The sequence below is a fragment of the Nyctibius grandis genome, chromosome Z (assembly GCF_013368605.1).
Source record: "Nyctibius grandis isolate bNycGra1 chromosome Z, bNycGra1.pri, whole genome shotgun sequence".
Classification (NCBI taxonomy): Eukaryota; Metazoa; Chordata; class Aves; order Nyctibiiformes; family Nyctibiidae; genus Nyctibius; species Nyctibius grandis.
Genome location: NC_090695.1, coordinates 46,279,413 through 46,305,539, shown reverse-complemented (window position 1 = coordinate 46,305,539; position 26,127 = coordinate 46,279,413). Strand labels below are relative to the sequence as shown.

At 40.0% G+C, this 26,127-nt stretch overlaps 1 protein-coding gene across 1 annotated transcript in view; it reads left to right on the top strand.

The window, feature by feature from the left end:
* Positions 1-22,413, top strand: part of FRMD3 (FERM domain containing 3) — a 139,056-nt gene extending 116,643 nt beyond the window's left edge. The window contains exons 11-14 of the mRNA XM_068422732.1: positions 1,193-1,267; positions 1,827-1,895; positions 5,089-5,210; positions 20,880-22,413. Of these exons, the coding sequence (XP_068278833.1) occupies positions 1,193-1,267; positions 1,827-1,895; positions 5,089-5,210; positions 20,880-21,475 (862 nt within the window). The 3' untranslated portion in view covers positions 21,476-22,413. The remainder of the gene's footprint in view (positions 1-1,192; positions 1,268-1,826; positions 1,896-5,088; positions 5,211-20,879) is intronic.
* The last annotated feature ends 3,714 nt before the right edge of the window (positions 22,414-26,127 follow it).

Genomic DNA, 26,127 nt, shown 5'->3' with positions numbered 1-26,127 from the left:
TTGGTGGGTCTTAAAAGAGGACTACTTTAGTAAAATGAAGATTGGTAGTGATATTCAATGGAGAGGAACCTGGCTGACAGATTGGAAAATAGTAATGGTTACTATGTGTAGTGCAGAAAAATAACAATCCTCCAAACATGAAACTGAAGCCAAAGCAATCTGTAAATAAAGGCTTAGCATAGTAGTTTTGAAACAGCGAAAGTTTTCATACATTTCAGAGAAACTGAGCTGTGCAGTATGGACTGTTAGTTACTTAACAGTGTTAGAAAAATCCTGTCTATGTTCTGTATGATACCAACAATGTATTCTAATTAGATTAGAACAGTTGTAGCCAGATTGTGTAAGTAATTCATGATAATGACACTTTGCCTTAATTAGATTTGGTCCTTTCCTCTGCTTAGAAAAGCTTGATACTTGGAATTTAAGATAAGGTCGTGATCTCTGGAAAAACAGAGCTTTAGTCCCGTCTTGATACAGGCTCAGAGTTGACTGTTGTGATTATTTGCAAGTAGATGTAAATCACAGAAGATTGTCTACTAGGGTCTGGGAATGAGAGTCTCAATATGAAATCAGTTTGCCATTTTTAAGGCAGAGAACATCAAGGAGATGGCGTGGCTGAGGTACTCTTCCATGATCTTTGTGATAAAAGACTGTGATATAAGGTTGCTGTGTACTTTGTGATTAGAGAGAAGCAGTAGGATATGATGTAGGCTACTGAGGAGTTGACTGTATAGAGACATTGGAAATGCAACTACTTTTGGAGACAAGTATTACCACTTCTTTATTATTTCTTTGCTTTACTAGTGGGAAAGTGGAAATAGCCATATGTTCCCCCAGACAAGGTGGTGTTAGGGCAAACTTGTCTTAGGGGCTTTTGGTGTACCACAGTCTTTCCTTCATCCTGTGAATGAAAGTCCCTAGTGAAGCAGAAAGCGTCAGCATTTAATTTTCTTGCTTTCCTATCCAGGTAATGACTTGTTTTATGTTCAGTTGTTCTGTGCTGTCTGAATTGTTTTATGCATGCTTTATATTTTAATTTGGATAAAGGCCTTAAAAAAAGTTGGAAAGCCCAATTACTGAATCTTACTTTGTGGTATAAAAATAACAAAACTTGTAGTTGGCCTTGTTCATTTTTGCTTATCAGGTTCCTTCTGTGCTGAAAATGTGACAGCCTCTGTTCTTTTTCTTCAAGGTATGCAAAATCCAGTCAGATCAAGACCATGTCCAGCAGCAAGATGTTTTTTAAAGGCAGTAGATTTCGATATAGGTGGGTGTTTGCCTTTTGTTTTTTGTGGTAAACCATTTCAGAAAGTAAGAGAAAATGTCAGTTATTATTCATGGCAAATTGAGGGCTCTTCTGTCTTGAGGACCTGTTCATACATAATCCAGGTCAGAATTCGAAAGATTTTCTATTGTCTCTTTAGCATCACTTATAAAATAAACTGGAGGCTTCGTGCGGATTTCTGTCAAAGAGCAGTTTCACCAGAACAGGGCTCCACTTTTGGTGCAATTTCTGTAAAAACAAGGACGCGTGGCTAGTGAAGAGATTGTATGCCCCCTGTAACTGGGCACTTCTAGACCAAGAGAGCATTAGTAGGACAGTCCAGTCCCACTCCTAGCATTCTACTACAAAAGGTTGCTTTTTCTTCAGTAGCTTTGCAGACAAGTGGTCAGCAGAATTTTTAATCTGGGACATTATATGTCCAGTACGTGGGATTTTTTTTTTTGCCTTTTCCTTTTCTTCTTTTGAATGTAACTTAAGTGTTCATGTATGTATAATGCTTGGCATGTATTTGCTTGAATATTTATTTCATGTTTTAATGCAGTGGAAAAGTAGCCAAAGAGGTTGTGGAGGCAAGCTCTAAAATCCAGAGGGAACCTCCAGAAGTTCACAGGTATGTCTTGTCATTCAATATTAAAGTTTAAGGACTAAGGAAGATTGTTCTCTACAGAGAAATTCTCTTTCCTTTACTGTGAGATGTAATGGCTGTCATTCTGAGCTTCCACAATGAGGCGTGCAAGCCTTGGGAAATATATATTGCCAATGTTACAAAATTTTGACAATAGCATATTGTCTCCTACATAAGGGAATTTAATCTGTGCTGCTTCGAAACTGGATTTAATCAATCAGTGAGATAAGTAGCTTATATTAATTTCTGTATTATGACATAGACTGTTATTACATGAATCTGACTGAAAGTACATTCTCATTTCATTCCTAGTTCTTGCCCAGTTTTGAAAGATTCTGTTTTGTGTATGTACATGGGTATGTTTAAAGGTATATTTCATAGTTTTTCTGTAACGCAGTCAGATTAAAAAGCAAGAAGTTCATTCAGTAAAGAAAAAAAAAGGTCAGAGAATCTTTTTTTTTGAGAAAAAAGATTTGGCTTGTTAGAAATGAGCAGCTGGACTTTGCAAGCAAGCTAATACTTTCTGGTCCTTATCACTCATTGTAGTGATAGTAAAAATTGATAAGAACCTAATTAAAGTCCTTTGGAAGAGAAGAAAGAGGTCAGCAGGAAAAAGCTATTTAAAAACTTTTTTAAAAGGTGATTTAACTTTCTGGACATTGTACAGCTGTATCCCTATTGTGATTTTTTTCAGGGGTGGGGGTTGTGTGTTTTATTTTTAATTTAACATGGCTATTCCATCTATATTTGAGAGAAAAGTGGATTGTCTTTACTAAAGCGTAGGAATATATATGCATGGGAATATATGTTGTCCAGACCTACTATGTAATTAATAATAAGGCCATGCAGCGATACTTTTGAACCTGCTTTTTCAGATTACATTTAAAAACAGGGTAAGTGACAGTCTAGAATGTGTTAACTGAGAACACAGAAGGCAGAATATAGGTCCATCATTGAGGCAGGGTAGATTACTTGGGCATACAAATTAATTTTAAATGAAAATAGTTACTCACATAAGGAAATAGCTTATTACCTACTTTCCATAGGGTTTCTTTCTTCCATAGGAAAAGAAAAAATATCAGGTAAAATTACTTTTTATCTTGTATTTTACTTTTCTTTGCTTCCAGTATTTAAAGTATTTTAGACATATTGTTTGAAACTCTTAGTGTACGTAAAGAAACAGATCAGAGGGCAAATAAGTTTATAGAGCAATGTCACATGGATTTAACACTTATAAATAGTAATGTATATTTTTTATGATTAACTTTCTTAAAATGCTTGCATTTACAATATTATGGTAGTTCCAAGTTCAGTTTCTTAGGAAGATTAAAAAAACTCTAATGATTTCGTGTGTTTTTATAATGCAGGTTTTGAAATGGGAGACACTGGTAGATAGCTTGTCCTTCTAATAGCACAAGTAGACAAAAAGCATAGAAAATTTTCAGCTCCAAAAATGCAAGCTTTAGAAACAGGTTACTCTGTGAAAGAGGATTTGGGGACAGGCAATGGTAGTTTTTCTGGTGCAAAACATTTAGAGGAAATTATATGATTGAAGGTAAATACGTACATTTTTTTATACATATAAAGTTCCCTCTCCTTGCACTCCCTCCCCCAAAGTCAATTCATGGTACTATGGCTGCATTGAGAAAGAAACATGCAGTTGTGAGGAGGTTGCTGTTCAATATCTTTGTGTTTGGATATTACACTTAAAAGAACTACAGACTGAAAATCTGTTGGGAGTGTGTAGTCATGCAGCATAAATGCGGTGGCAAGTTCTTCTGACAGATACACAGTGAATGACTTAATATTTTGCTTCCAGGGCATGCCTGAAGGAGGGATCTTTGTAGATAAGTATGGAGTAGGAGCCTTATGGGTGCTCCCAGGCATGACTTCTATTTTGAGAATTGCTTGGTAGCTCTTTACAACAAGCACAAAGATCCAGGGGATGCATAACAAGTCTGTGGAGGTACTGTTGGGTTGGAGTGATTGTAATTACAGTAATCTGAGTGAAAAACTTCTTTGGATAATGAAAATTTAAACTAAATAGTTATTAGAGACTGCTCACAGAATGCAAATGAGGACATAAGTAGCTTTGGGCATACATTAATGAGCATGGAATCACGGCAATTGAGCAAGAAAGGTGCTTTGTTCCCACAGAATATTTAATGCCGTATAGTGTGACTTAGAGTAGGACATTTGTGTCCCATGTTTACTTAAACTGTCAGCAACACACAGTCCCTTCTTTTCACTTGCAATAGGTACTTTGTTCAGTTTGTTTGTCTATGTGGAATTTTAAGTTGAGTCTCTGTGCAAACTTGACTTCACATTTTGTGAAATTTCAGCACGGTGTCTGTGTACCATTTGAAGTCAAGTAGAATCCTCTTCCCTTTCATCTTTGCTTTTGTCAAAAGTAAATATTTTATAATGTAATGGCTCAGATTTATTGCAGGATTCTTCCTTCAGGCCTGTATTATGTAAGTGCTAGATAACTTACTCTAAAGAGCCATTTTATTTTCTCAGTAATATGATTTTAGGCTAATGAGCCTCATAACTGAAGTGAATCAACAGCATTCCTCAAACTTTACCGAGAAAATTCAGCACCTGCTACCAGGAAAGCCTGTTAGAGCCAAGAACGACGAGAGAAAACCAGCCTGAACACCTGGAGGCGTAGTGTAGGGGCAGTGTCTGGGGTGCGTGAGAATGAGAACACTGTGTATCTGTTAACTGAAGGGATATCATTGTTCCTGTTAGTCTTTAGTTTGCAGTGCTCAAACCATAACAAATCCTTTACCCAGTCCTGGAGTCAATGGAACAACATCAGGAAAATTAATTGTATCTTTCCTTTCTACCTTCCCCTTCCTTGAAGCCAAATACTCACGTCTTTTGTGCAGTGTGGAGAGGAGCAACACACTGAAATCCTGCATGAGATGAGAAGGAGTCAGGCTATGTAAAGGGAAGTAAACCAGCACTAAACCTTCTCTTACACTTCAGATGTTGAAAGGTTTATATCTGCTGAGGAGGCAACATTACACAGCTGAAAGCAGCGTTCAGTGTGCAGAGACTGTTATGATAGCTCAAGGCCTGTTGTAATTTATGCAAAACAATTCTGAGATGAGATGTACTAGACTGCAGTTGTTTCCTTGTGAATAAACTGACCCTGTTTTCCCCATTCTTTTAGAACCAGCATTACCCAAAGTCGCAGCTCTCCCTCATTGAACAAGCAACTCATAATCAACATGGAACCTCTGCAGCCCCTCCTTCCTTCTCCCTGCGAGGAGGAAGAGGTTCCTTTAGATGAAGGTGAGTCACTTACCCGATTCCTGCCAAACACTACCAATATTTGTTATGAAATATATAGAAAAAGATGTGTGACTGACTCAGGGATATGGAAGAAATCTAATGATTTCCGTTAGGAGTACACCATTAAGCCTCTGCATGTCACACTGAGAAATGATCGCTAGCTCAAGGAACTGTGCACAAGCCTCTTGCGAGATACATTGTGAAGAAGGTTACTGCTGTTAAGCGTTCTGTTTCAAAAATCTTTTTTTAGATTGTCAGGTGAAAGGAACTTAACAGGAAATAAATAATTCAACATAGCATCATCTTACTAAATAGTAACTGCAGTTACTCAGGAGTGAAAACTGGCAGTTTACTGCTAGGTGTGTTGTTTTTCTTGCTTCCCTTTTATATTTGTTTCTTTCTGTTCTAATGTTAGGAAATACTCTGTGCTAATTTAATTCCATTGACAAAAAGGGACATTATTTGAAGGTCAGCTAGGAAAGAGTCTCTGCTAATTTAATCCCATTGATAAAAAGGGATGTTATTGAAGATCAGTTTGAATGCATTTTGTAGAATAAGATTTTCCATGTATTTATTTATTCATTAATATTTTAAAAATCACATTCAACACCTATCTTTTTGAGATGCAGTCATTACAAAGAATGGTATGAACATCCTAGCCAGTCTAAATGAGTATAACTGCATTCTTCCTAATAAAAAAGGAAGCCAACCAAACAAAACCTAACAGTGGTTCTTACTTGAGATGTTGTGAGCTAATTGTGTCAGAAGTTGGGAAATAAGACCTCTGCTGTTGCTTTGTTGTGGGATATTAATGGGAAACAGAAAACAGCTGAGCAAGTATGTTCATTTTCATGGGAGTACATCCTAATTTCACTTTATAGGGATCATATGAACATGTTTTGTTCATTCTTTAGAGTTTCAATGCTGAATGTAGTAAGAACAGGGTGAATTAGATTGTCTGTGTACTTAGTTTATTATGATGAGTAGTAGTAGCTAGATGACATATAGTTAATTTTAACAATTACTTGTTTACCTCTGCTGTGAAATACCTGTATCTGAGAATTCACTTTCTGGCAGCCCAGTACAAAGCACTGTGTTCCTGCTAGGCAGTTGCCGCCACTGCAGAGTAACAAGAGCTTGCTGCTTGTAAGACTGCTGTGCCACACTTAAAACTCTAAGCAATGAAATCCATTTTTGGAAACTGCTGACTTATCATTGATATACACTCGATAGAGAGTGCTGGTTTCAAATGTATGTATTACATAAGTTTGAAAGTAATAAGAGCATCTCTTTTATGCGGAGAGGCTGAGAGAGCTGGTCTGTTCAGCTTGGAGAAGAGAAGACTGAGGGGGGATCTTATCAACACTTACAAATACCTTAGGGGTGGGTGTCAAGAGGAGGGGGCCAGACTCTTCTCAGTGGTGCCCAGTGACAGGACAAGGGGCAATGGGCACAAGCTGAAACATGGGAAGTTCCATGTAAATATGAGGAGGAACTTTTTTACTTTGAGGGTGACAGAGCACTGGAACAGGCTGCCCAGGGAGGCTGTGGAGTCTCCTTCTCTGGAGATATTCAAAACCCGCCTGGACGCGACCCTGTGCAACATGCTGTAGGTGAACCTGCAGAAGGGTTGGACTAGATGATCCTCAGAGGTCCCTTCCAACCCTTAACCATTCTGTGATTCTGTGATTCTGTGATTCTGTAATGTTTCCTTTTAGTCAGGCAGATTGTTGTTATTACAACGATTTCATAGAAATATTTGCTTGTGGTTTCCTGTAGAATATGTTATGCATATTTAAATACCACCAGCCGCTAAGTTAACAGTACTTAGCTTTTTTATAGTATTTTCCTGCAGCGAACTTGGCTCTATTATCAAATTGCAGATTGAACTGATCTCACAGCTCTCTGACGCTGATGCTGGCTCTCTTCCCCACGTGCACTCAATCCACTTCTGTGGAATCCCCTCTTCTCCCTTGCACCAGCACTAATCACCTCACAGTGAACTGGGAGAAGTTGTTAAAAAAAAATTTAAAAAAAACCCAACAAACAACTGACAACCCCCTAACTGTACGGTGTCCCACTACTGGCTGGCTCAACCTGTAAGTGGCTCATCAGAGAGGGTCAGGCAAGGTCCTGTGCGAGAGCAAGGGCAGGAGCAGAAGGTGAGGAGAGAGAAGGCAGCTAGCTGTGGGACTGGCTCAACTGCATTGGGAAACTGCTTTTAGTGTGCTACACATGTGAAACAGCCTTGGCATCTCTCTAAATGTCTGGGCCTGAGGTGGGGGTGGACACCCTGGGGTGCTTTCCAAGGGCCTGCAGATGCTGTTGAGAGCACAATGCAGCTGTGCCTAGGTGAGATATCCCTACGCTTTGTGGGTTGGCTAATGCAGCTTCCAGGGTCCATGCTTGTATTTCTGCAAGGTGCTGCCATATGCATATGGATGCTCCAGCTGTTGATGGCTGAGACCTTCACACGGTGCTGCATTGTGCTGTGTAGATGGACCCAAGCAACTCGTTAGCAGAGCTGACTATAATGGCACTGTCAGCTGTGCATACCTTAGGCAGACTCAGGAGAGTGCACAGTTTTGCCTTTTAACTGAGGAAAGTTACTTGTTCTTAATTTTAAATTTGCTTTATATATTATGAGCAAAACACATGGCCAAAATATGGTGGCCTCAGTGTCTTGAGTTAATACCTCTGCTTCCTGAAATTTCTGGAGAGATGAACTCTTGAGCTGACTGAGCATGGGTGATACAAAACTGAACTAACAGAAAGTGCCAGGTGAGAGGGAAGAAGGTTTTGCAGGTCATCTCTCAGTGCTTTGTTGCTACTGCTTAAGATTCTTCAGGCTTTCACGTTCCTTATTACTGACTCTTGTTTTGCAGGCCTTTCTGTCTCAGGAGGAGGAAAGAGGCATGGTAGTGTAAAGATGTAACCATAAAATTACTGTTGTTCATGGAAGGTTATCACGTGGAATTAGATTTTACATGTGTGAGTGTCAGATATGCTTGGAGAGATCATTTCTGCCTTTTGAACCTAAAAGACATTTTTCAAAAGGCACCTAGCTACAAAAGTTTTAAGTGTATCCAGAAGTGCGATTCCAAAATTCACCTTTGTCATAGATGGCCAAGTTAGGGCCTTCTGAATGGTCCTGTTAGGTCCTTTCCATGGTCCTTGCTCCATGTGCAGTTGAACATGTTATATTTCTTTTGGTATTGCTATAGGAATTGTGTGGCTGCCTTCTTTCACCATCTGATTTGCTGAAACAGATTATTGCCTGTCCTGATCACTTGACAATTATTGTGCAGGTGGTAGATCATTGTCTTTGGATTTCCCAGCATCAGATGCTGTCAGAGCTTCAGGTATTTGAGTAGTCCACTTTAAAAAAAAAAGAAAAAAAAAGGAAAAAAAAAGGCAAAACCACATCTCTGAGTCACAGGATATTAATGTAGTTTTGACAAAGTGATGAAAATTTCTTTTAAGTCACTTGATACTTGTGTACTCAGGTTTCATACATGAATTATTTTCCTGGTGACATTGACTTTTGCCTTTGGAGCGGGCAAAGTGAAAGGAGCGTGCTTCAGTCCATTGATTGATCTACCTTGTACTGTATTCTAGAAAAGAGAGTTGATGACACAAACTCATTCTAAATTCCTCCTGTTTAAAATCCATGTTCCTCAATTTTCTCTTCCCCAGTTACACACTTTTTAGATGTCCTCCTTGATGTTTTAAGAATTTTTTTCTTATGAAATTGTATGCCTGTGATTCTGAGTTGCATACAGAGAGCTCTTATCCTTTAGCAAACTTATTTTTGTGCGTCACTTAAGTATAAGAAGTATTGCATTAATGGCAATTAATTGGCATGAATGATATCTTTATAATGTAGAGTCTGTTGCATCATACAAGCATGTATGCAAATGAGCACACACTAGCTACTACCAGTCTAGTTGTCTGTCTGTGTGAATTCTCATCTGTGTAAGCTTTGGTTGTAGAGCAGAGGCATATGGAGCTTTTGTGGGTACAGCTGAGGCAACAACACATGAAAAATTGGCCACTTATGAATAGTAGTATGAATTAATATTAAAAATATGCTAGTAAAATATGAAATAATGTTAAGTATCTGTTCCCATGTTATGTTTGTACAGCAAGAACACTATAACAGGTAATCTAGTCCGTTTTTTTCCCTGGACACAGCTCAATGTTGTTACATTTCATTTTTATTTGAAAAAAAATTATTGGTTTAGTGCTTTTCTCTGTGAAGAAGTAATATACAGCTCGTCAACATTCATGTTTTTAAAATCATACCTGCTGTATACAAGACACAATTTATCTTAATACATCAGAGACAGAGAATCATGAAACATCTTGTGTCATGTAGCATTAAACAGCTTTTCCCTGTGAAATTAGTAGAAGCAATACTCCTGTTAGCTAATTGTACCTAGGGGGCTATGTGTGTATATGATAACAAAAATTGTAATGTGTAGGAGTTCATCAGATTTCTTAGTGGCTTTTCTAAATAAAATAACGGTTCTGTTTTTAGATTCCTGAGGTCTGCAGATAATTAATTTCTTCTAATATTCCATTATACTTAGTAGAGGCCAAAGTGAGCATCCTTAGGTCAGGTTGTATGTAATGGAAATTTCTACTAGTTTTTTGGTAGTTTTCTAACATTGAGGTTGTTCTCTCATTTATGGAATAAAGTCTGGTCATCTTAAGTTTCTTCCACTGCTGCGCACTTTGTCTTGCAAGTTTCTGTGAGTTTCCGAAAGAGTGTTCTGGCCTCAGGAGATCTTAACATTGCTGCATGCATCATCATGCCTGTGTTCAACAAACTAAGTTGTATTTACAGTCCTCTAACTATGTAACTGAGCCCTACAAGGTCTGAAAACAACTTTTTTACAAGCAAACCTTTTGCTTCAAGGTAACAATACCTAATGCTAACAAGAATTAGCCTGCCAGCTTTCCTTTGTAACTTAATTACAATTTCTCAGATTTCCAGGTGTTTACCATGCCGTGTGTCTACAAAATAATATCACTACTTTAGTTACAAACAGAAAAACATTGCACCCATCACCATAATAACGTGCGTCTAAAATCTGAAGACAGGTGATATACTTCCTTTTCACAAATACATTAAAATTGTTATGCTTAAATAGAAGTTTACTGTTCACTATTTTCACTGGCTGGGGAAGGATACTAGTTTTGAAGAGTGTTCTATTAGTTTTAGATTTCTGTTTTTGGGAGGGGATTGTTTTTGCTTTTGTAAACCATACTTTCTGGTTTTAGAAGAAGTTGTATAACCATCTGCTGTTTTCTGCCTCCTCGCTAAGGGTTTCTTTGCTGTAGTTCCCACCAGTCATTAGCCTTTCAGCTGTGTAATATTTAGAGTAGCAATTTAGGAAGGAGAGTGGCAAGAGCTGCAAAACCAATTAGTTACTGAGAGCGGACTCATCACCTTGCTGGCTCTCTTCTGCACACAGAGTCACAGGCAGCTATGCAGGAGAGAAATCAGGCTACTTGTGTGGAGATTCTTTACTGAAAAGCATCTTCCAACCATTATGCAGGACGTGCTGCCAGTGTCAGGTCATGCAAAGTCCTCTTTCTCTTAGGAGACAGAGCCTGTTGCTTGCTTGCTTAGAGTTAGTAGTAGAGACAGAGAGCTGCTGACTCAGCTGCAAGATTTCAACATAAATCTCCCTTCGTTTTCTATACATGGTTTGTGGGCAGTGACTTGAAATCTCATAGTCATTCATTCCTCTTCTGCATGAGCATGGTCCCATGAAACATAAATGGTACATGTTTATTCATCGACATGAATGTGCTCCTGTTGGAAATCATTCACAGCCTTGTCTGAGTGACACTTATGTCCTCGATCAGGCTTTCCTTTGCGTATTGAACATGTTGGTGGTTATTGTAAGAATTGGTGCTTTCTTTGTAGCTGTGTACACAGTGAAGATTCAGCCCTTTTTAGTGAGATTTTAATGATCCTCTTTTAGTTGCTACAACAGTTATGAGAATAAAGGTGAGAAAAGCAGACAGAATCTTACTGTTGCAGTGGTGACAAAATGGAGATAGAAAGCGATATTCATACTATATGGACCAGGCAGGGGAAAGGAGCCACCGTAAAGATGCATTCCAAAATCTCCATTGAAGTGGATGTCTTTCATGAGAGAAATCACTTGGTGTAAAATACACATTTGCAGAACTCTCTCCCCTGTCCCCTTCCTTCCCACATATTTGCATGTACATCATTGATTTTATGGTGCAAAGGGAACAGGGATATCAGACAATGAAGACTTGGATCGCATAACATGTCAAAACATTAAACGTAAGCATTCTGGGAAGTGAGAGACTACCTCCCCCCAAGTACACTCCTTCCAGTTTATCTCCTCTGTGTGGTTTCAGTGGACCCAGTATGAGTTCCTCTCCCACTAGGAGAGTGTGATGCTGTGCATATGGTTGCATTCCACTTCCAGCTGGAGCAAGTTATCAGCAGCCAGCATATATGCATCATGCCTTTTTTTAGGATCCTGCATATTTCTACTGGACAGGGGTGGGGAAGTGCTGAGCCTTCTGAAGCAACACTTCTTTCTAGTGGATACGAATGTGTCCAATAGTTGTCCACAAGTGGGAACTGAAGCACATATGCAAAGTGAGGCATTTTTCCCAAACTTATGAATTTTTTCTTCTTATTTATACACAGGCAGGTCAGCTTTGATTCTAGGCTTGAAATGAAAGCATTTTCATCTCTTTGGTTTGCCTTGTGGCTAAGGTTTGTAAGCACAGCATAGGATTTTTCCTTTTGTATCTATACATTTTCCACAAATACTTTCCAGGTAGTGGTGGGCATCTGATGTCAGTGGTCAAATTGAAGCTCTTTAGAAGTACAGTAGCCACAGTGTCATTTTGTTCTGTGAGAAATAGACCCTAAATGCTGGCCTTTTGTTTCACTTGGATACTTTTATGCTTGTATGTGTGGTTCAGCTGTTACGCTAGCAACTGCTAACTGAGCTGGATGCTGTGGAAGTTTGTATTGTATGTTATGAGGCATTTCAAAATGTTTAAAAATAACCTCTCGTTCTGTTCCCTACTGGGATATTTTTGTTGGCCATGTTAGAAGCTTGTCATTTGATTCATGGAGAGTGACCTGTGCTAGTCTCTTAAAACTCAGTGGGAACTCAGTAAAAGGTCAAAGCTGGCATGGGTAGAGCTTTAACAAGAGTTTGAGAAGAGGAATTAATAGTCAAAATGGTGAAATGTCTTGTAAAAATCCAAACAAAGAGAAGCATTCATTTGCGGATGGTTAACCACTGCAACAAGGAAGTGTGCGTTCGATTACTGCAGCATGGCTCCAAGATCACAGCCAGAAGGGCTGGTAAATTTACATTTATTTTACTCAAACCTTCTTTTTTTCCCTCCTATAGTTTATTATGCTAATAGTGGTCTCTTGGAAAGGAACTGTACTGTGAATGACAATGTTTCATTGAGTACAGCAGAGAATAAGGACAAATTACTGACACGAGCAGAGTTGCAAATGAGCAATGAATGAGATGAAAGTTAAATGACCTTTGTTGTAATATCTTATGTAAATTGTGGATTTATTTGTTAATTGCTAAGAAATGAGTGACTGGAATTTTGCCCTTGTAGTTTTCTTGGACTGAGAGGGAGAAATACCTTGAAACTGTGATAATTTCTGACAAAACTAAATAGTTCTTAAATTAGTAGATAGGTTGGTAGCAGATTTTGAACATCACCTGAATACAGTAGTGGCTACAGTTTAGCGTTTTACTGCAACTGAGTGAGTTGGGTTGCTAGATCATAACTTTGTTGTTTTTATTTTTCTAGATACTGAATAATTTAATATAGTGTATAATAGTACTGAGAGGAGAGTGGGTAGGGAAAAGAGTCTGATTCAGATCTCTTTTTCACTACATGTAACAGGAGTGCAACCCAAGGAACAAAAAGTATTCAATATTGCTTTGGATAGCAACCAAAACAAAGGGGTTTTTTTCTTGTTTTTATACCAAATCCCTTTGCCTAAGATAGATTGGTCCCTCTATCTGTCTTATGTCTCTGTTTCCTTAATGAAGTAAGACATTTCAAAATTTGTTTCTCCGTGCTTCCTGTGGTACTGTTTCCTTGTAATATTTTTGCATATATAGGTTGACAGATTTCAGTTTCCATGCACCTATATAAAACTATGCCTTTGTATTGAATCTTCATTTCAGAAATGAGTGTTTACAGAAGAATTAACTGAGAATGTTCTGTCAAAGACCAGAATATTCTTGCACTTTTGGCATCTGAAAATGAGAAAGCAGTAAGAGCAGCAGGTATCAGAGAACTTGCTTCTTGCAGTGATTTGTCTCTGAGTAGCAACAGCTTCTGGCTGCCTTTGCTTCATAAATTCACCACTCAGGGAAAACTATAGTGTCTATGAGAATGCACCTATCTCCCTTGATTCAAAAATTAGTAATAAAATTGAAAAAGCATTAGTATTTACATGTATTCTATATTCTTACACCTCAGAGGGTAAATGCTGGCTCCAAATAGATGCAAGCCATCTTGTAGGTTTAATATGACACCAGTCTAGGAACAGATTTGTGCATTGGAGCTACATTGGTTCTTGTAAACCTTGATTTTGCAGTACTGTTAATAGGATGTTACTCCTTGTGGTGCACACATGCATAAAATCTGTATATCAGCATAGAAGACCTGTATACCAGTATATGAAACCTAAGGACTGGAGTTAGCTTGTGCAAAACTCATGGGAGGGGGCATAACTCCTCGGGAGAGCCCTGTTGCTGAGTGGGGATGCTAAAATATCCCCCTTGTGCTTTTCTTGGGTGTTAAGCTTTCACATCAGTGCCCAGCTCTTTTCAGCCTTGCTCTCTGTTGCTTGGGGCTACACACTGAGTCTCTGCAGTCCCCTCACCAGCTCCTCCCCTTTTTCTGAGCTGTGGATCTTGCCTTCTCATGCCTGCTCCCATGATACACTGTTCTCTCACCATGCTACTCCCCTCAGCCTTTTCGCTGCTTAACTCTGATTCTGGAAGGGGTTCAGTGATGCTGGGGTGTGCTCCTTCCAGGCCAGAGGGAGTTTAGAGACAGGCACCCCAGAATGCCCTCTGTGTCACATGCTTTGTTTTGCTTCTGTCTCTGCACTTTGCATGCCCTTTGTGGGGTGTGACAAGCAGAGTGTGGTCTCTGGTGGCTGCACTAGCTGTGACATTAGTTGAACACTGCAACACACAGTGCAGTTGGGAGGCCAGTTGTAACGCTGCAGTCACAGTGTTTGCAACTGATGTGAGTTGGCAACTGTGACAGGGCTTTGCTTCCTTCTAGAAGTTCCCGTAAGACTAAAACAAATGGCAAGCCAGGTCACTGCCTAAAAAAGAGTTACTATAAACTGTCATTGATTTACTCTCCTTGCAAAGCTAGAACAGGTGTCTTCTGTGGGCACGGGATGTGGGTAAGGTAGGGATCTATGGCCGCCTGCTTCTGAGGGCTGGACATCTGTCCATGATGCAGATCCTGCTTTGATATAGATCCTGTGCAGGGGAATATTTGGGTTTAGTGCAATTATAAATTCTGTTTCCCTTTCCTACATTTTCTTTGTGACATCCATGCACTTCGCTCATGTGAGAAAGTCACCCTTTCATTCCCTCTAAAAGGTCATTCTATTCATAGTACAAGTACATTTTGTCCACATTGAAAATAAGCAAAGCAATACACAATATTTCTAGAGGAAGTAGTAAAATAGGAACGAACTGTCCTAGTTGCAGCCTGGCTGGCCTTACTTGTTTAAACACCTATATGAAGTATTCCCAGCACTGCTTTTTCTGGACCACATGTAATTTCTCAGTTCTCTGTTTAAAAGAAGGAAATCTTCACACTTCTTCCTTTCTCCACTATACAAAGCCTTTACAGATGTATAAGTGTGTTTGCATGTCTGGTAAGTAAAGCTGTGTGCGGTGTATCCAGCCACCAGACAATGTGTGAACTGAATTTTTTAATAAGCAGAGGATACATTTTTCTGGGGTGCTGTATTTCCAGTAACTGCACCTTCTTAAGAATGGTGGAGCTGGGGCTGCCCTTCATCCTGCTAATCCTCAGCTGCTGGTTTTGACCCGTTTAGAAACACTAGCAGCTGGCAACATTTATGTCAGACCTCTTGCACGTTCACATTCGCAGCAGATGACTGTTGTAAACTCATGTTTTACTCAGCTGTTCATGTTCCTATCTGCTGTAGCAAGTTAGAGGTTTGGAGCAATCCCAGTATTTGGTGGAAGGGAAATGCTGAGTTTTGGCTAGCGTAATGAGATCTCTCTGGCTCTGTAAAATTTGTCCATTTGCCAGAAGAGTGTAGCAAATTTTTGCTATAAATGTATGACATAAGAAATAAAATTGAGCTTATTTACTTGATACTCCAGTAACAGGTATTAAAAGGTTCTGATCTATGGAATATAAATTGCTGGTAAAAACATAAAATGAAGGCTGGAAGGAAGAAGTCTTCTCAAATGTAATTTAATGCTTAAGTCATAGACCTTTAAATCTAAACACAACATAATTTTTAACTAAAGAAACAGTAGACTTTTCAAAATCTAGCCCCGAAATTATACAAAATTATAGCCTTATAAGGGTAGCAGCAAAATAATTATTATGTATGAACAGGAGCAAAGGATTTGCAGCAATGTTGTAGAATAATTAAAGGATATTGGCTTCAGGCTTGCTTTAGCTTTTATAGTCTCTTTTCCTTTAGAAGACTTTGAGGATTTTTTTTTTTTTAACCTGGTTTTATTACTTCAGATAACTGACTCTCTTGAAGGCTGTCCAAAAAGTAAATCATCTTAAAAACTTGCTCCTTTCTTAAATTTTTGTCTCTGGAATATTTGTTGTACTGTAGAATGATTTTGAATTTTGGTGCTTTAATGTGATTTTCTTATGCCTGCACCATTGTAAACCATTGTAAATTATGTGTGCCATAATGACATTACCCTTGTGTCTTTTGACACCACCAAAATCTGAGTGGCCCAACATACTTATCTGTGTACTGCGACAATGACTGGAACTTTGCTGTGGGCTTACATTGACCATGGTTAACAGCCAATTGTTTCCTCAATCCTTGACTTGAGAAATGTTGTGGTGTTATAGTGAATATGAAGGAACAAAAAGAACAGCTTTATATATTTAATTTTTTAAATGCCAAATGAACTTGCAACAGCAGCAGTTAATGCCCACTCCAAATTTTCAATTTTTTATATTAAAATATTATTTATGTACACTTGTATTTGGCTGACGTAAAAAGCAATTACTTTGATGTAATGTGTTTTAACAACACATAAACCAATTGAAAATTCTTTTTAATTTTTTGAACTTTTTTCTTTTTTCATGCTATGGAATAGAATGTAATTTTTTCACTACCATATTGGGAAAAGAGTATGGGTAGGATGGATTGGCAGTAGTAATTGTTTTAGTTTCATGTGTGCCTTCCTCTGTTGCTGTTGCTTTTAAGTTATCTGCTCAAATTAAATAGTGGACTACAAAATTGCTGTACACTTCGGAACGGCGACCCATTCCAATTTTAATACAACCCCATCAGAAAAGGCTGATCTGAAAAGGTTCCTCTGCTGCTTTCTGTCTACAGGTTAATTACAAAGTCAGAAGTTTGCCAGTTATTTGAGAAAAATACAGTTTTAATGAAAGTTAATATGATCTTTTTTGTTTATGTACGTTCACTATGAATGTTAGGCATGCTGGAATTTACTCTGGGGAAGGAGAGGAAGGCTCAAGAATCATAAGTTGGGATGACCTTTCTTTGCAGTAGCTGCAACTGTCTTCTCTATGATGAGAAACACGTTGAAGATATATTACTGACCTTACATCTAAGCAGGTATAGGGAGGCCTAGGGCCAGGATTCTCAAATTTGGGAGGTTAAAATTAGGTCCTTTAATCCATATTGATGTGCCTAAGTAAGTGGCTCGACTTACCTTTTACTCCTATTAAGAGACAGTGAAAAGCACATTTGAAAATGAAATTGTATTACTTGTGTATCTAAAGGTATGTGTAGATGTTTAACGTTGGGCTTTAAAGAGTTTAAAAATTTTGGCTTTTATATTTTAAGATATAATGAGTGCACTCTCAAATGACTCAGAGTATGGTTTGGTGATCCAGCATTACCTGCTGTTACAGTATGCTTAGGAGAAAGATTCCCCCCAAATCTGTTGTCATTTCTTAGTGTTCATATACTGCTGTGTCTAGTTTCAATCAGTTTGTGTCTTCCTCTTGATGACTGTGGCAAGTATATTTGTTAATGCAAAGACTGGTGTAGACAATAAGTTCCGGCACAAAACATGCTTCATGCTGAAATGGGATGAATTTCTAAAGTGGCTGTGATAGGAGAGGACAGAGTAGTTGAGGCAAGGAATTATTAGCTAGGCAGTCAAATTAAGCTAATGAGGAGACATCTGCATTCTCTTTATTGAGGACAAGGTTTCGTTTCAGCTATGCATTTCTGCTGGCTAGGTGCTGGTGAAAGGAGCACTCCTGCTCTCTCTCTGTCCCTGGTAATGTTCTGCGCTCGTGAGAACATCTGACAAGCCAGCTCAGGAACAAAAACCATCAGAGAACTAACCCAGGAAGAAAAACAGTTATTTTCCTAGGTTAGCTTTACAACCTGGCTCGCTCAGGGATGAAATGAGAGGAAGCAGAAATGGTCTTTTTGGTTGATGTAGACAGAATGTGAAACCTCACCTGGACGCATGGCCAGCTTATCTCCTAGACAGTAGGGAAAGATAACAAATTACAGGGGGAGAGATCTATATGGGCCGTTTTGAAGACCTGAAAAGGGAAATGAATTTTAATAGCTAACATGCTCTGCTGAAGGGCGGATGCTTCCTGAGAAGGGGGTTCTGTAAAGAAGAGGTTTTCTGTAATGAATACAAAATGACACAAAAGCATGTGCTAAGAAAGGGATCCAGAAAGTTATCTTGTCAGGTAAGGAGCGAGCTGGCTTGTTCAAGGAGTGATTTAATGTAAGTAGGTTTAAAGTGCAGGTTTTCTGTCATTTCTTATGTCTTTTAGAAGTATTTGTAATATGTCATACATTTTACGTTGCATTTATTGGCATTTAATCCCAACTGGTGTTAAATTCAGTATAATTTTAAAGCTACCAGATACTAACAAGCCATCACTCACCCAATTTTTGTGAACTCTATAAACCGGGGTAACTTAGCAAGTACCTTATTTACCCTTTTGTTTGTCTGGAGAACATGCTAACAGAGCTGCAGACGTCACATGGAGGAGTTTGTGGTAACTGTTAGGCACTCTGGCATACAACAGGGTACTATGGCAGATTTTTCCATGAGGTAGTGTCTTAGCAAGCTTTAAGATTCCTAGTGCAGCAGCCCCGTCTCACGAAGTATTAATCTGCTTGTTTAATTTCATCTACAAAGTTTCAACATGTTAAGTTGGTATTGGCAGATTTTTCTGCAAGTACTGAGTGTTTCGGGCTCTGGCAGAAATGTGATCATGTGCTCATATCTGGCTCAGGGCAGGTCTACTGCTGAGTGACCTAGTAGTGCACAAATCAGGTATCAGTTATGAAACTGAGATTTTCGTGGATATGTCCTGTCCTGAGCAAGGTAGTCATGGTAGATACAAAAGGGGAAAAAAAAAAGAAATTGAAAAGAGAGCTTGTAAGACCTTGTCATTCAAGAAATGCCAAATTTGTGACAGTGAGAAAGTCTAGGGTAAGATAAGCATCACCAACTTTGCTGAAATGTAGTTATGCCTACTGCTAGTTTAATGATCAGTAGCCAATGGTGTAAGAATATTCTTTTGCTATCTAGTCAAATAGAGGGAAAGTAGGTTTCAGAAACAAAGTTAATAATTTCAGTACAATGAATATCTACAATTCTTAGGACTAATAATGTAAAAAAAAATCAGTGATATTTTCAAGAAAAAATGTGAAAAGGCTTCTGATCTCAAAGTGAGATGCTTTGCAGGAGAGTTACTATTTAAAATTGTAGCTTAGAATTGTGATCAAAAATGCATCTAATTGTCTTTACGATCAGGATTTTTGCTTTCCAATTTTTGTCCTGTATGGTATTTTTACAGAGCAGTGATGCATCTCTTCCTTACAGCATGGTTCAGGTCATGCTTTATTTCCCTCATCTCAAAAGGACCATAATGGGCCTTTTGTTTATTTTTTTTATATGTTTGCCATTCTTTAATAGAAAACTTTTAATACAGCTTGCTAAGACCCTTTTCCTTCACACTGAAAACCATTATATGTCTAGTGTAATTAGCACTGGAGATGTACTGCTTTTCTGATTACTTGTTTTTCTGTAATAATACATTTTCTTTTATACCACATTGATTTTAAGTCTCTGAACCTTACTGCACTAAAGCTAGAATGAATCTTTGATGATGTCAGTTCACTATCTTTTACAGAGATCTTTTGCTGAAATCAAAGAATTGGGCTAATTTGAATTATAAATAGTACTTTGACATGAATTTCCTGAATTACTTCTTGGACAAGTCATGTAACCTTGTATTGGTTTTACCTGCTAGATACTTATCTATATGTTGCTTTTGGATTAGTTATTAGTGAAGAATGGAGAGATGCTTAACATCACAAAATGATAAGTACTAAGTGTTATTATATATTACTGTTTCACATGATACTGTTTATGGTCTGTTCCTTTTGCACATAGATGGCATCTGATGATGGTAAGGAGGGCTGGACGTGGGACAAATTTAGAACTGTTTTTCCATCCCTTTGTCCGAGCTGTGTGCCCGACTCTCCCTGCTTCCACTCCTGCAACTGACAACTAACAGGAGTCGCTGCAGTGTTGATGGAGCTGCAAAACAGCTAGACTTTTTTGCAGACTTATTACTGTTGGTGTTAGACTGGAAAAAGAGTAGTAAGTTTTGAGAGGAGAGAGCTTGGGCAGAGAGTGGGGTCATAAGAAACAACCATACCAGTAAGGCTAAGAAAGACTCCTCTATAAGGAGGAGAGAGAAATTTAAAGGAGAGGGAGAAAAGAGGCTGTGAGTATGATGAAGAGTAGAAAGATGACTGGAAGAAAAATGAGACATGAGGAGAGGGAGCTTTTTAAAGAGGTGAGGTATTTTCATTCCGTTTAAATGATACCTAATCCTCATACTCTGTGTCAGCCTTCTCCTTTCATCCTCTCCACTGTTAGTATGAATTTATCATGATAATCTATTGTTTCTTTATAATGTCATGCTCTATTAAAAAATTCCAATCTCAGCCATTATCTTATCACCTCCTCACTCATCTCAAAGAAATAAAGGTGGGTTGTTGTTGTTATTATTTTTATTATAATATTGGACACCAAATAGCACTATTTCACATAGGTACTAGGTATTCATTTATATCAGAAGTCTGATTGCCAGTAGAAAATGAGCTGATCTGTTTTCTGTTTTGCATTACACCATTATTAGTGCTAGCTGCTTCAGATAAAGTGACGCAGATCTGGTGTAAAAGCTTTTCCAGTTTTTGCTAGTCGTGTATGGTTTGGTTTCAATATGCAAAATGATTGCAGAATCTTCTTTCCAACCTCTATTACATACTATTGGAAGGCTGAGTATTGCCACCAGGACAGCAGAAATTTCGGATCATTATTTTCATCTCCTTTTTTTCAGGTATCCAACTGCCAAAGGAAGATGAAATTTCAGTACCTGTGACTTCAAGCTCCTCAGTTAAGGACACAGAGGAGAATGTTGATCTTGCCATCGAACAGGAAGAGAAGATGAAAGAGGAACCTTTAACCATCTCAGAACTGGTGTACAATCCTAGTGCCACTTTGCTGCCCACCCCTGTTGACGATGAGATTGACATGCTCTTTGATACCTGTCCAAGAGTAGAGAATGAGAAAGATGATACAGATTCATTTGAGGAACTGGAAGCAGATGAAAATGCGTTTTTGATTGCAGAGGAAGAAGAACTGAAAGAAGCTCGGAGAGCACTTAGGTGGAGCTATGATTTTCTAATGGGCAACATAGAGGTGAATGCCTTCGTGAAGAGTTTCTCCAGACTTCTCCTTGTAGGCCTTGGACTGTTGTTGTTTGTGTTCCCTCTTCTCCTTGTTCTCTTGGAGTCGGACCTTCAAATCTCTTTTCTCCATGAAATCCGTCAAACGCCGGAGTTTCAGCAGTTTCATATTGAATATTACTGCCCCCTTAGGCAGTGGGTGGCTTGCAAAATAAACTTCATTCGTGACATGCTGGGCAGCTTTTAAATTTTAAATAAATATGATACAACTAAGGGCTATATTCAAAATTTCAGTTAGTGCCAGCTTTCCATAATGCCCCTGGGGCCATCAGTCAGTAGCTGTCTTCATATCCAGTTCATTACATGCTCTTCAAGTTCTTAAGTTCCCTTTACATACTTAAATTGCCCCTTTAGTTACAGGCTTACACAGTCATCTTTCAGTAACCAAAAAGAAGCTTTGTTTTAATTGTATTTCAGACTTTCTGCTCATCTATTAGATCATATAAGACAGGTTCACAGTAAGTTTCATTGTTCTTAACCTTTCAATCCATAACACTAAATCCAATGAAACTGAAACAAAAACTTTTTTGAATATACTCCTTAGTGCAGCAATCTCTTCTAACCAATGCCTATACAAGCAATGTTTATGCTGGGTTTTTGTTTTTGGTTTGTTTTTCTGTTTGTTTGGTTTTTTACATTTTTATGTGTTTAAAATATTTTGGTAAATTTTTAGCAAAAGACAACTTCTGATGTTACTTAAATGAACAAATTGGTAAGAATAATGCACAAGGGCATGTAGGGTGTTTTTAGTGTTTTAGCAATGATTTTTGTTTTTAAACTACTGGCTGGAGAATGAATGAGTTTAATATAGCTCTATACAGAGGGACGGTGGCTTGGAAAATATATAGAAAGTTCACAGAATCACAGAATCACAGAACATTAGGGATTGGAAGGGACCTCGAAAGATCATCTAGTCCAATCCCCCTGCCGGAGCAGGATTGCCTAGACCATGTCACACAGGAACGCGTCCAGGCGGGTTTTGAATGTCTCCAGAGAAGGAGACTCCACAACCTCTCTGGGCAGCCTGTTCCAGTGTTCGGTCACTCTCACCGTAAAGAAGTTTTTCCTCATATTTATGTGGAACCTCCTGTGTTCCAGCTTGCACCCATTGCCCCTTGTCCTGTCAAGGGATGTCACTGAGAAGAGCCTGGCTCCATCCTCATGACACTTGCCCTTTACATATTTATAAACATTAATGAGGTCACCCCTCAGTCTCCTCTTCTCCAAGCTAAAGAGACCCAGCTCCCTCAGCCTCTCCTCATAAGGGAGATGTTCCACGCCCTTAATCATCTTCGTGGCTCTGCGCTGGACTCTCTCTAGCAGTTCCCTGTCCTTCTTGAACTGAGGGGCCCAGAACTGGACACAATATTCCAGATGCGGCCTCACCAGGGCAGAGTAGAGGGGGAGGAGAACCTCTCTTGACCTGCTAACCACACCCCTTCTAATACACCCCAGGATGCCACTGGCCTTTTTGGCCACAAGGGCACACTGCTGGCTCATGGTCATCCTGCTGTCCACTAGGACCCCCAGGTCCCTTTCCCCTCTGCTGCTCTCCAACAGGTCTGTCCCCAACTTGTACTGGTACATGGGGTTGTTCTTGCCCAGATGCAGGACTCTACACTTGCCCTTGTTATATTTCATTAAATTTCTCCCCGCCCAACTCTCCAGCCTGTCCAGGTCTCTCTGAATGGCTGCGCAGCCTTCCGGCACGTCAGCCACTCCTCCCAGTTTTGTGTCATCAGCGAACTTGCTGACAGTGCACTCTATTCCCTCATCCAAGTCATTAATGAATATATTGAATAGAACTGGTCCCAGTACCGACCCTTGAGGGACTCCGCTAGACACAGGCCTCCAACTGGACTGTGTCCCATTGACCACCACTCTCTGGCTTCTTTTCTTCAGCCAGTTCACAATCCACCTCACTACCTGATCATCCAGACCACACTTCCTCAGTTTAGCTGCGAGGATGCTGTGGGAGACCGTGTCAAACGCTTTACTGAAATCGAGATAGACCACATCCACAGCTTTACCATCATCTATCCACCGGGTTACATCCTCATAAAAGGCTATCAAGTTGGTTAAGCATGACTTCCCCTTGGTGAAGCCATGTTGAGTGCCCCTAATGATCCCCCTATCCTTGATGTGCCTAGAGACAGCACCAAGGACAAGTTGTTCCACCACCTTTCCGGGAATAGAGATGAGGCTGACCGGTCTATAGTTCCCCGGGTCCTCCTTCTTGCCCTTTTTGAAGACTGGAGTGATATTCGCTTTCCTCCAGTCCTCAGGCACCTCTCCCGTTGCCCACGACTTAGCAAAGATGATGGAGAGTGGCCTAGCGATGACTTCTGCCAGCTCCCTCAGCACCCGTGGGTGGATCCCATCAGGGCCCGTGGATTTATGGACGTCCAGATTGCTTAATTGGTCCCTGACCCAGCCCTCATCTGCCAAGACAGATTCCTCCTCTATCCTGACTTCTTCTGGGGCCTCAGGGGTCCGAGGCTCCTCAGGACAGCCTCCAGCAGTATAGACAGAGGCAAAGGCGGCGTTCAGTAACTCCGCCTTCTTTTTATCCTCTGTCTCCAGGGCCCCCACCTCATTCATCAGTGGGCCTACATTGCCTCTAGTGTTGGCTTTACCTGCATTGTATTTGAAGAAGCCCTTTCTGTTGTCCTTGACCTCTCTTGCAAGGTTTAATTCCAAGGAGACCTTAGCTTTCCTCGTTGCCTCCCTACATCCTCTGACAACAGACTTATATTCCTCCCAAGTGGCCAGCCCCTCCTTCCACGATCTGTACACCCTCTTCTTCCACTTGAGTTTGCCCAGCAGTTCCCTGTTTAACCATGCAGGTCTCCTGGTACCCTTCCTTGACTTCCTACCTGCTGGGATGCTCTGATCTTGAGCTTGGAAGAAGCAGTCCTTGAATGCTAACCAACTATCTTGAGCCCCCTTACCTTCTAGTACCCTGTCCCATGGGATTTCCCCTAGCAATTGCTTGAGAAGGCCAAAGTTAGCCCTACTGAAGTCCAGGGTTGTGATTCTGCTAGCTATTCTGTTCCTGCCACATGAGATCCTGAACTCTACCATCTCATGGTCACTACAACCAAGGCTGCCCTCAACCTTCACCGCTTCAACCAGACCCTCCTTGTTAGTGAGGATAAGATCCAGCAGCGCTCCTCTCCTAGTTGGCTCATCCACCATTTGCATCAGAAAGTTATCATCAATGCACTGGAGGAACCTCCTGGACTGAGGATGGCTGGCTGAGTAGGCCTCCCAGCAAATATCAGGGTAGTTGAAATCCCCCATGACAACCAGGCCCTGTAATTGCGAGACTGCTCTCAGCTGCCTGTAGAAGGCCTCATCACCATCCTCATCCTGATCCGGTGGCCTGTAATAGACACCCACAACAGTATCATCTCTGCCAGCCTGCCCCTTAATTCGCACCCACAAACTCTCAACTCGCTCCTGATCCGCCCCTGGACAGAACTCAATACATTCTAGCTGCTCACTCACATAAAGAGCAACTCCACCACCTCTCCTTAGTGGCCTGTCTTTCCTGAACAGGACATAGCCATCCATGACCACATTCCAGTCATGCGAGGTGTCCCACCAAGTCTCTGTAATTGCCACTAGATCATAGCCCCCCGACCAAACACGGATTTCCAGCTCCTCCTGTTTATTCCCCATGCTGCGTGCATTGGTGTACAGGCATTTCAGGGAGCGAGCTGAGCACACCGATTTCACCCCAGGGGGATGGGAGGCCTCCTGGTCTGCCTCAACACTAGAGCATTGCCCCAGTGGTGCAAGCCCAGCTACTACCCCATCCCCCTTCGAATCTAGTTTAAAGCTCTCCGAATGAGCCCTGCTAATTCCTGTCCCAGAACCCTTTTGCCCCTACGACATAAACCTTTCCCATGTATTACCGTCACGCCTGTTTGCTCAAGTTCGCTCAAGTTCAGCAGGGGCTGCCTGGGGGAGGTGAAAGGACATCAAGTACGCAGAAGAATTTCTGAAAGGCACACTTGTAAAGCTTGGGGAAGTGAGCAGAACTGAAAGTAATGATCCTTCCTCTTACCTGCCAGGTTGTTTTACACTTTATCAGTGCTGTAGAAAGTCTCTGCAAGATAGTCTAAGTACGTTTTGGAAGAAAGTGAGTCTTCAGTCTAAATGTAGATTATTGCACATAACATGGAAGAAGATAATAGTAAGTATGAAAAAAAAAAAAGAAAAAAAAAAAAAATTTAAAAAGTGCCAAAACCCTAGCTAAATCAGTAGGTGAGTGACCTACTTTTAAAAATGATAGAGAAGAAAAATTTATTCCTTTTTAAAAGCAAAGCATTAGGCTGTACAGTTGACATAAAAGTATTCTACTGACTCACAGTTAAAGGCTTAAACACCTCAAGTGATGCAGCTTCATCCTTGATGCCTGTTATTACTAATCTCTAAGACAGCGTATTTTCTGTGCATACTAATATGCTTCCTTTCACATATAGCAGCATACTTTCCCTCTTCCGCTGTTATTACGGGCCCAGTTACATGATCTAATGCTGTTTTGTTTAACATAGATTTGTATATCTAAAGGTATTCCAATATAGCTTAGATAATACGCTTAACTAAAATCTTGTCAGTGCTGAGAACTGAAGGCCCTCAAATGTACCACGGAGGCTGTATTTAAGAGGAGAAAGTTCTCCCTGCCCCATCCCCCCATCTTAGTGCAGGCGTATTTCATATTTAAACTAGGGAACTCAGATTTTGGCCTCAGAGTCTATCTCCTGCTTAGAGATTCATGAATTGGAGACATATTTGAGACTGTTTTATTAGGTGTGCATTTTGCACATTGTA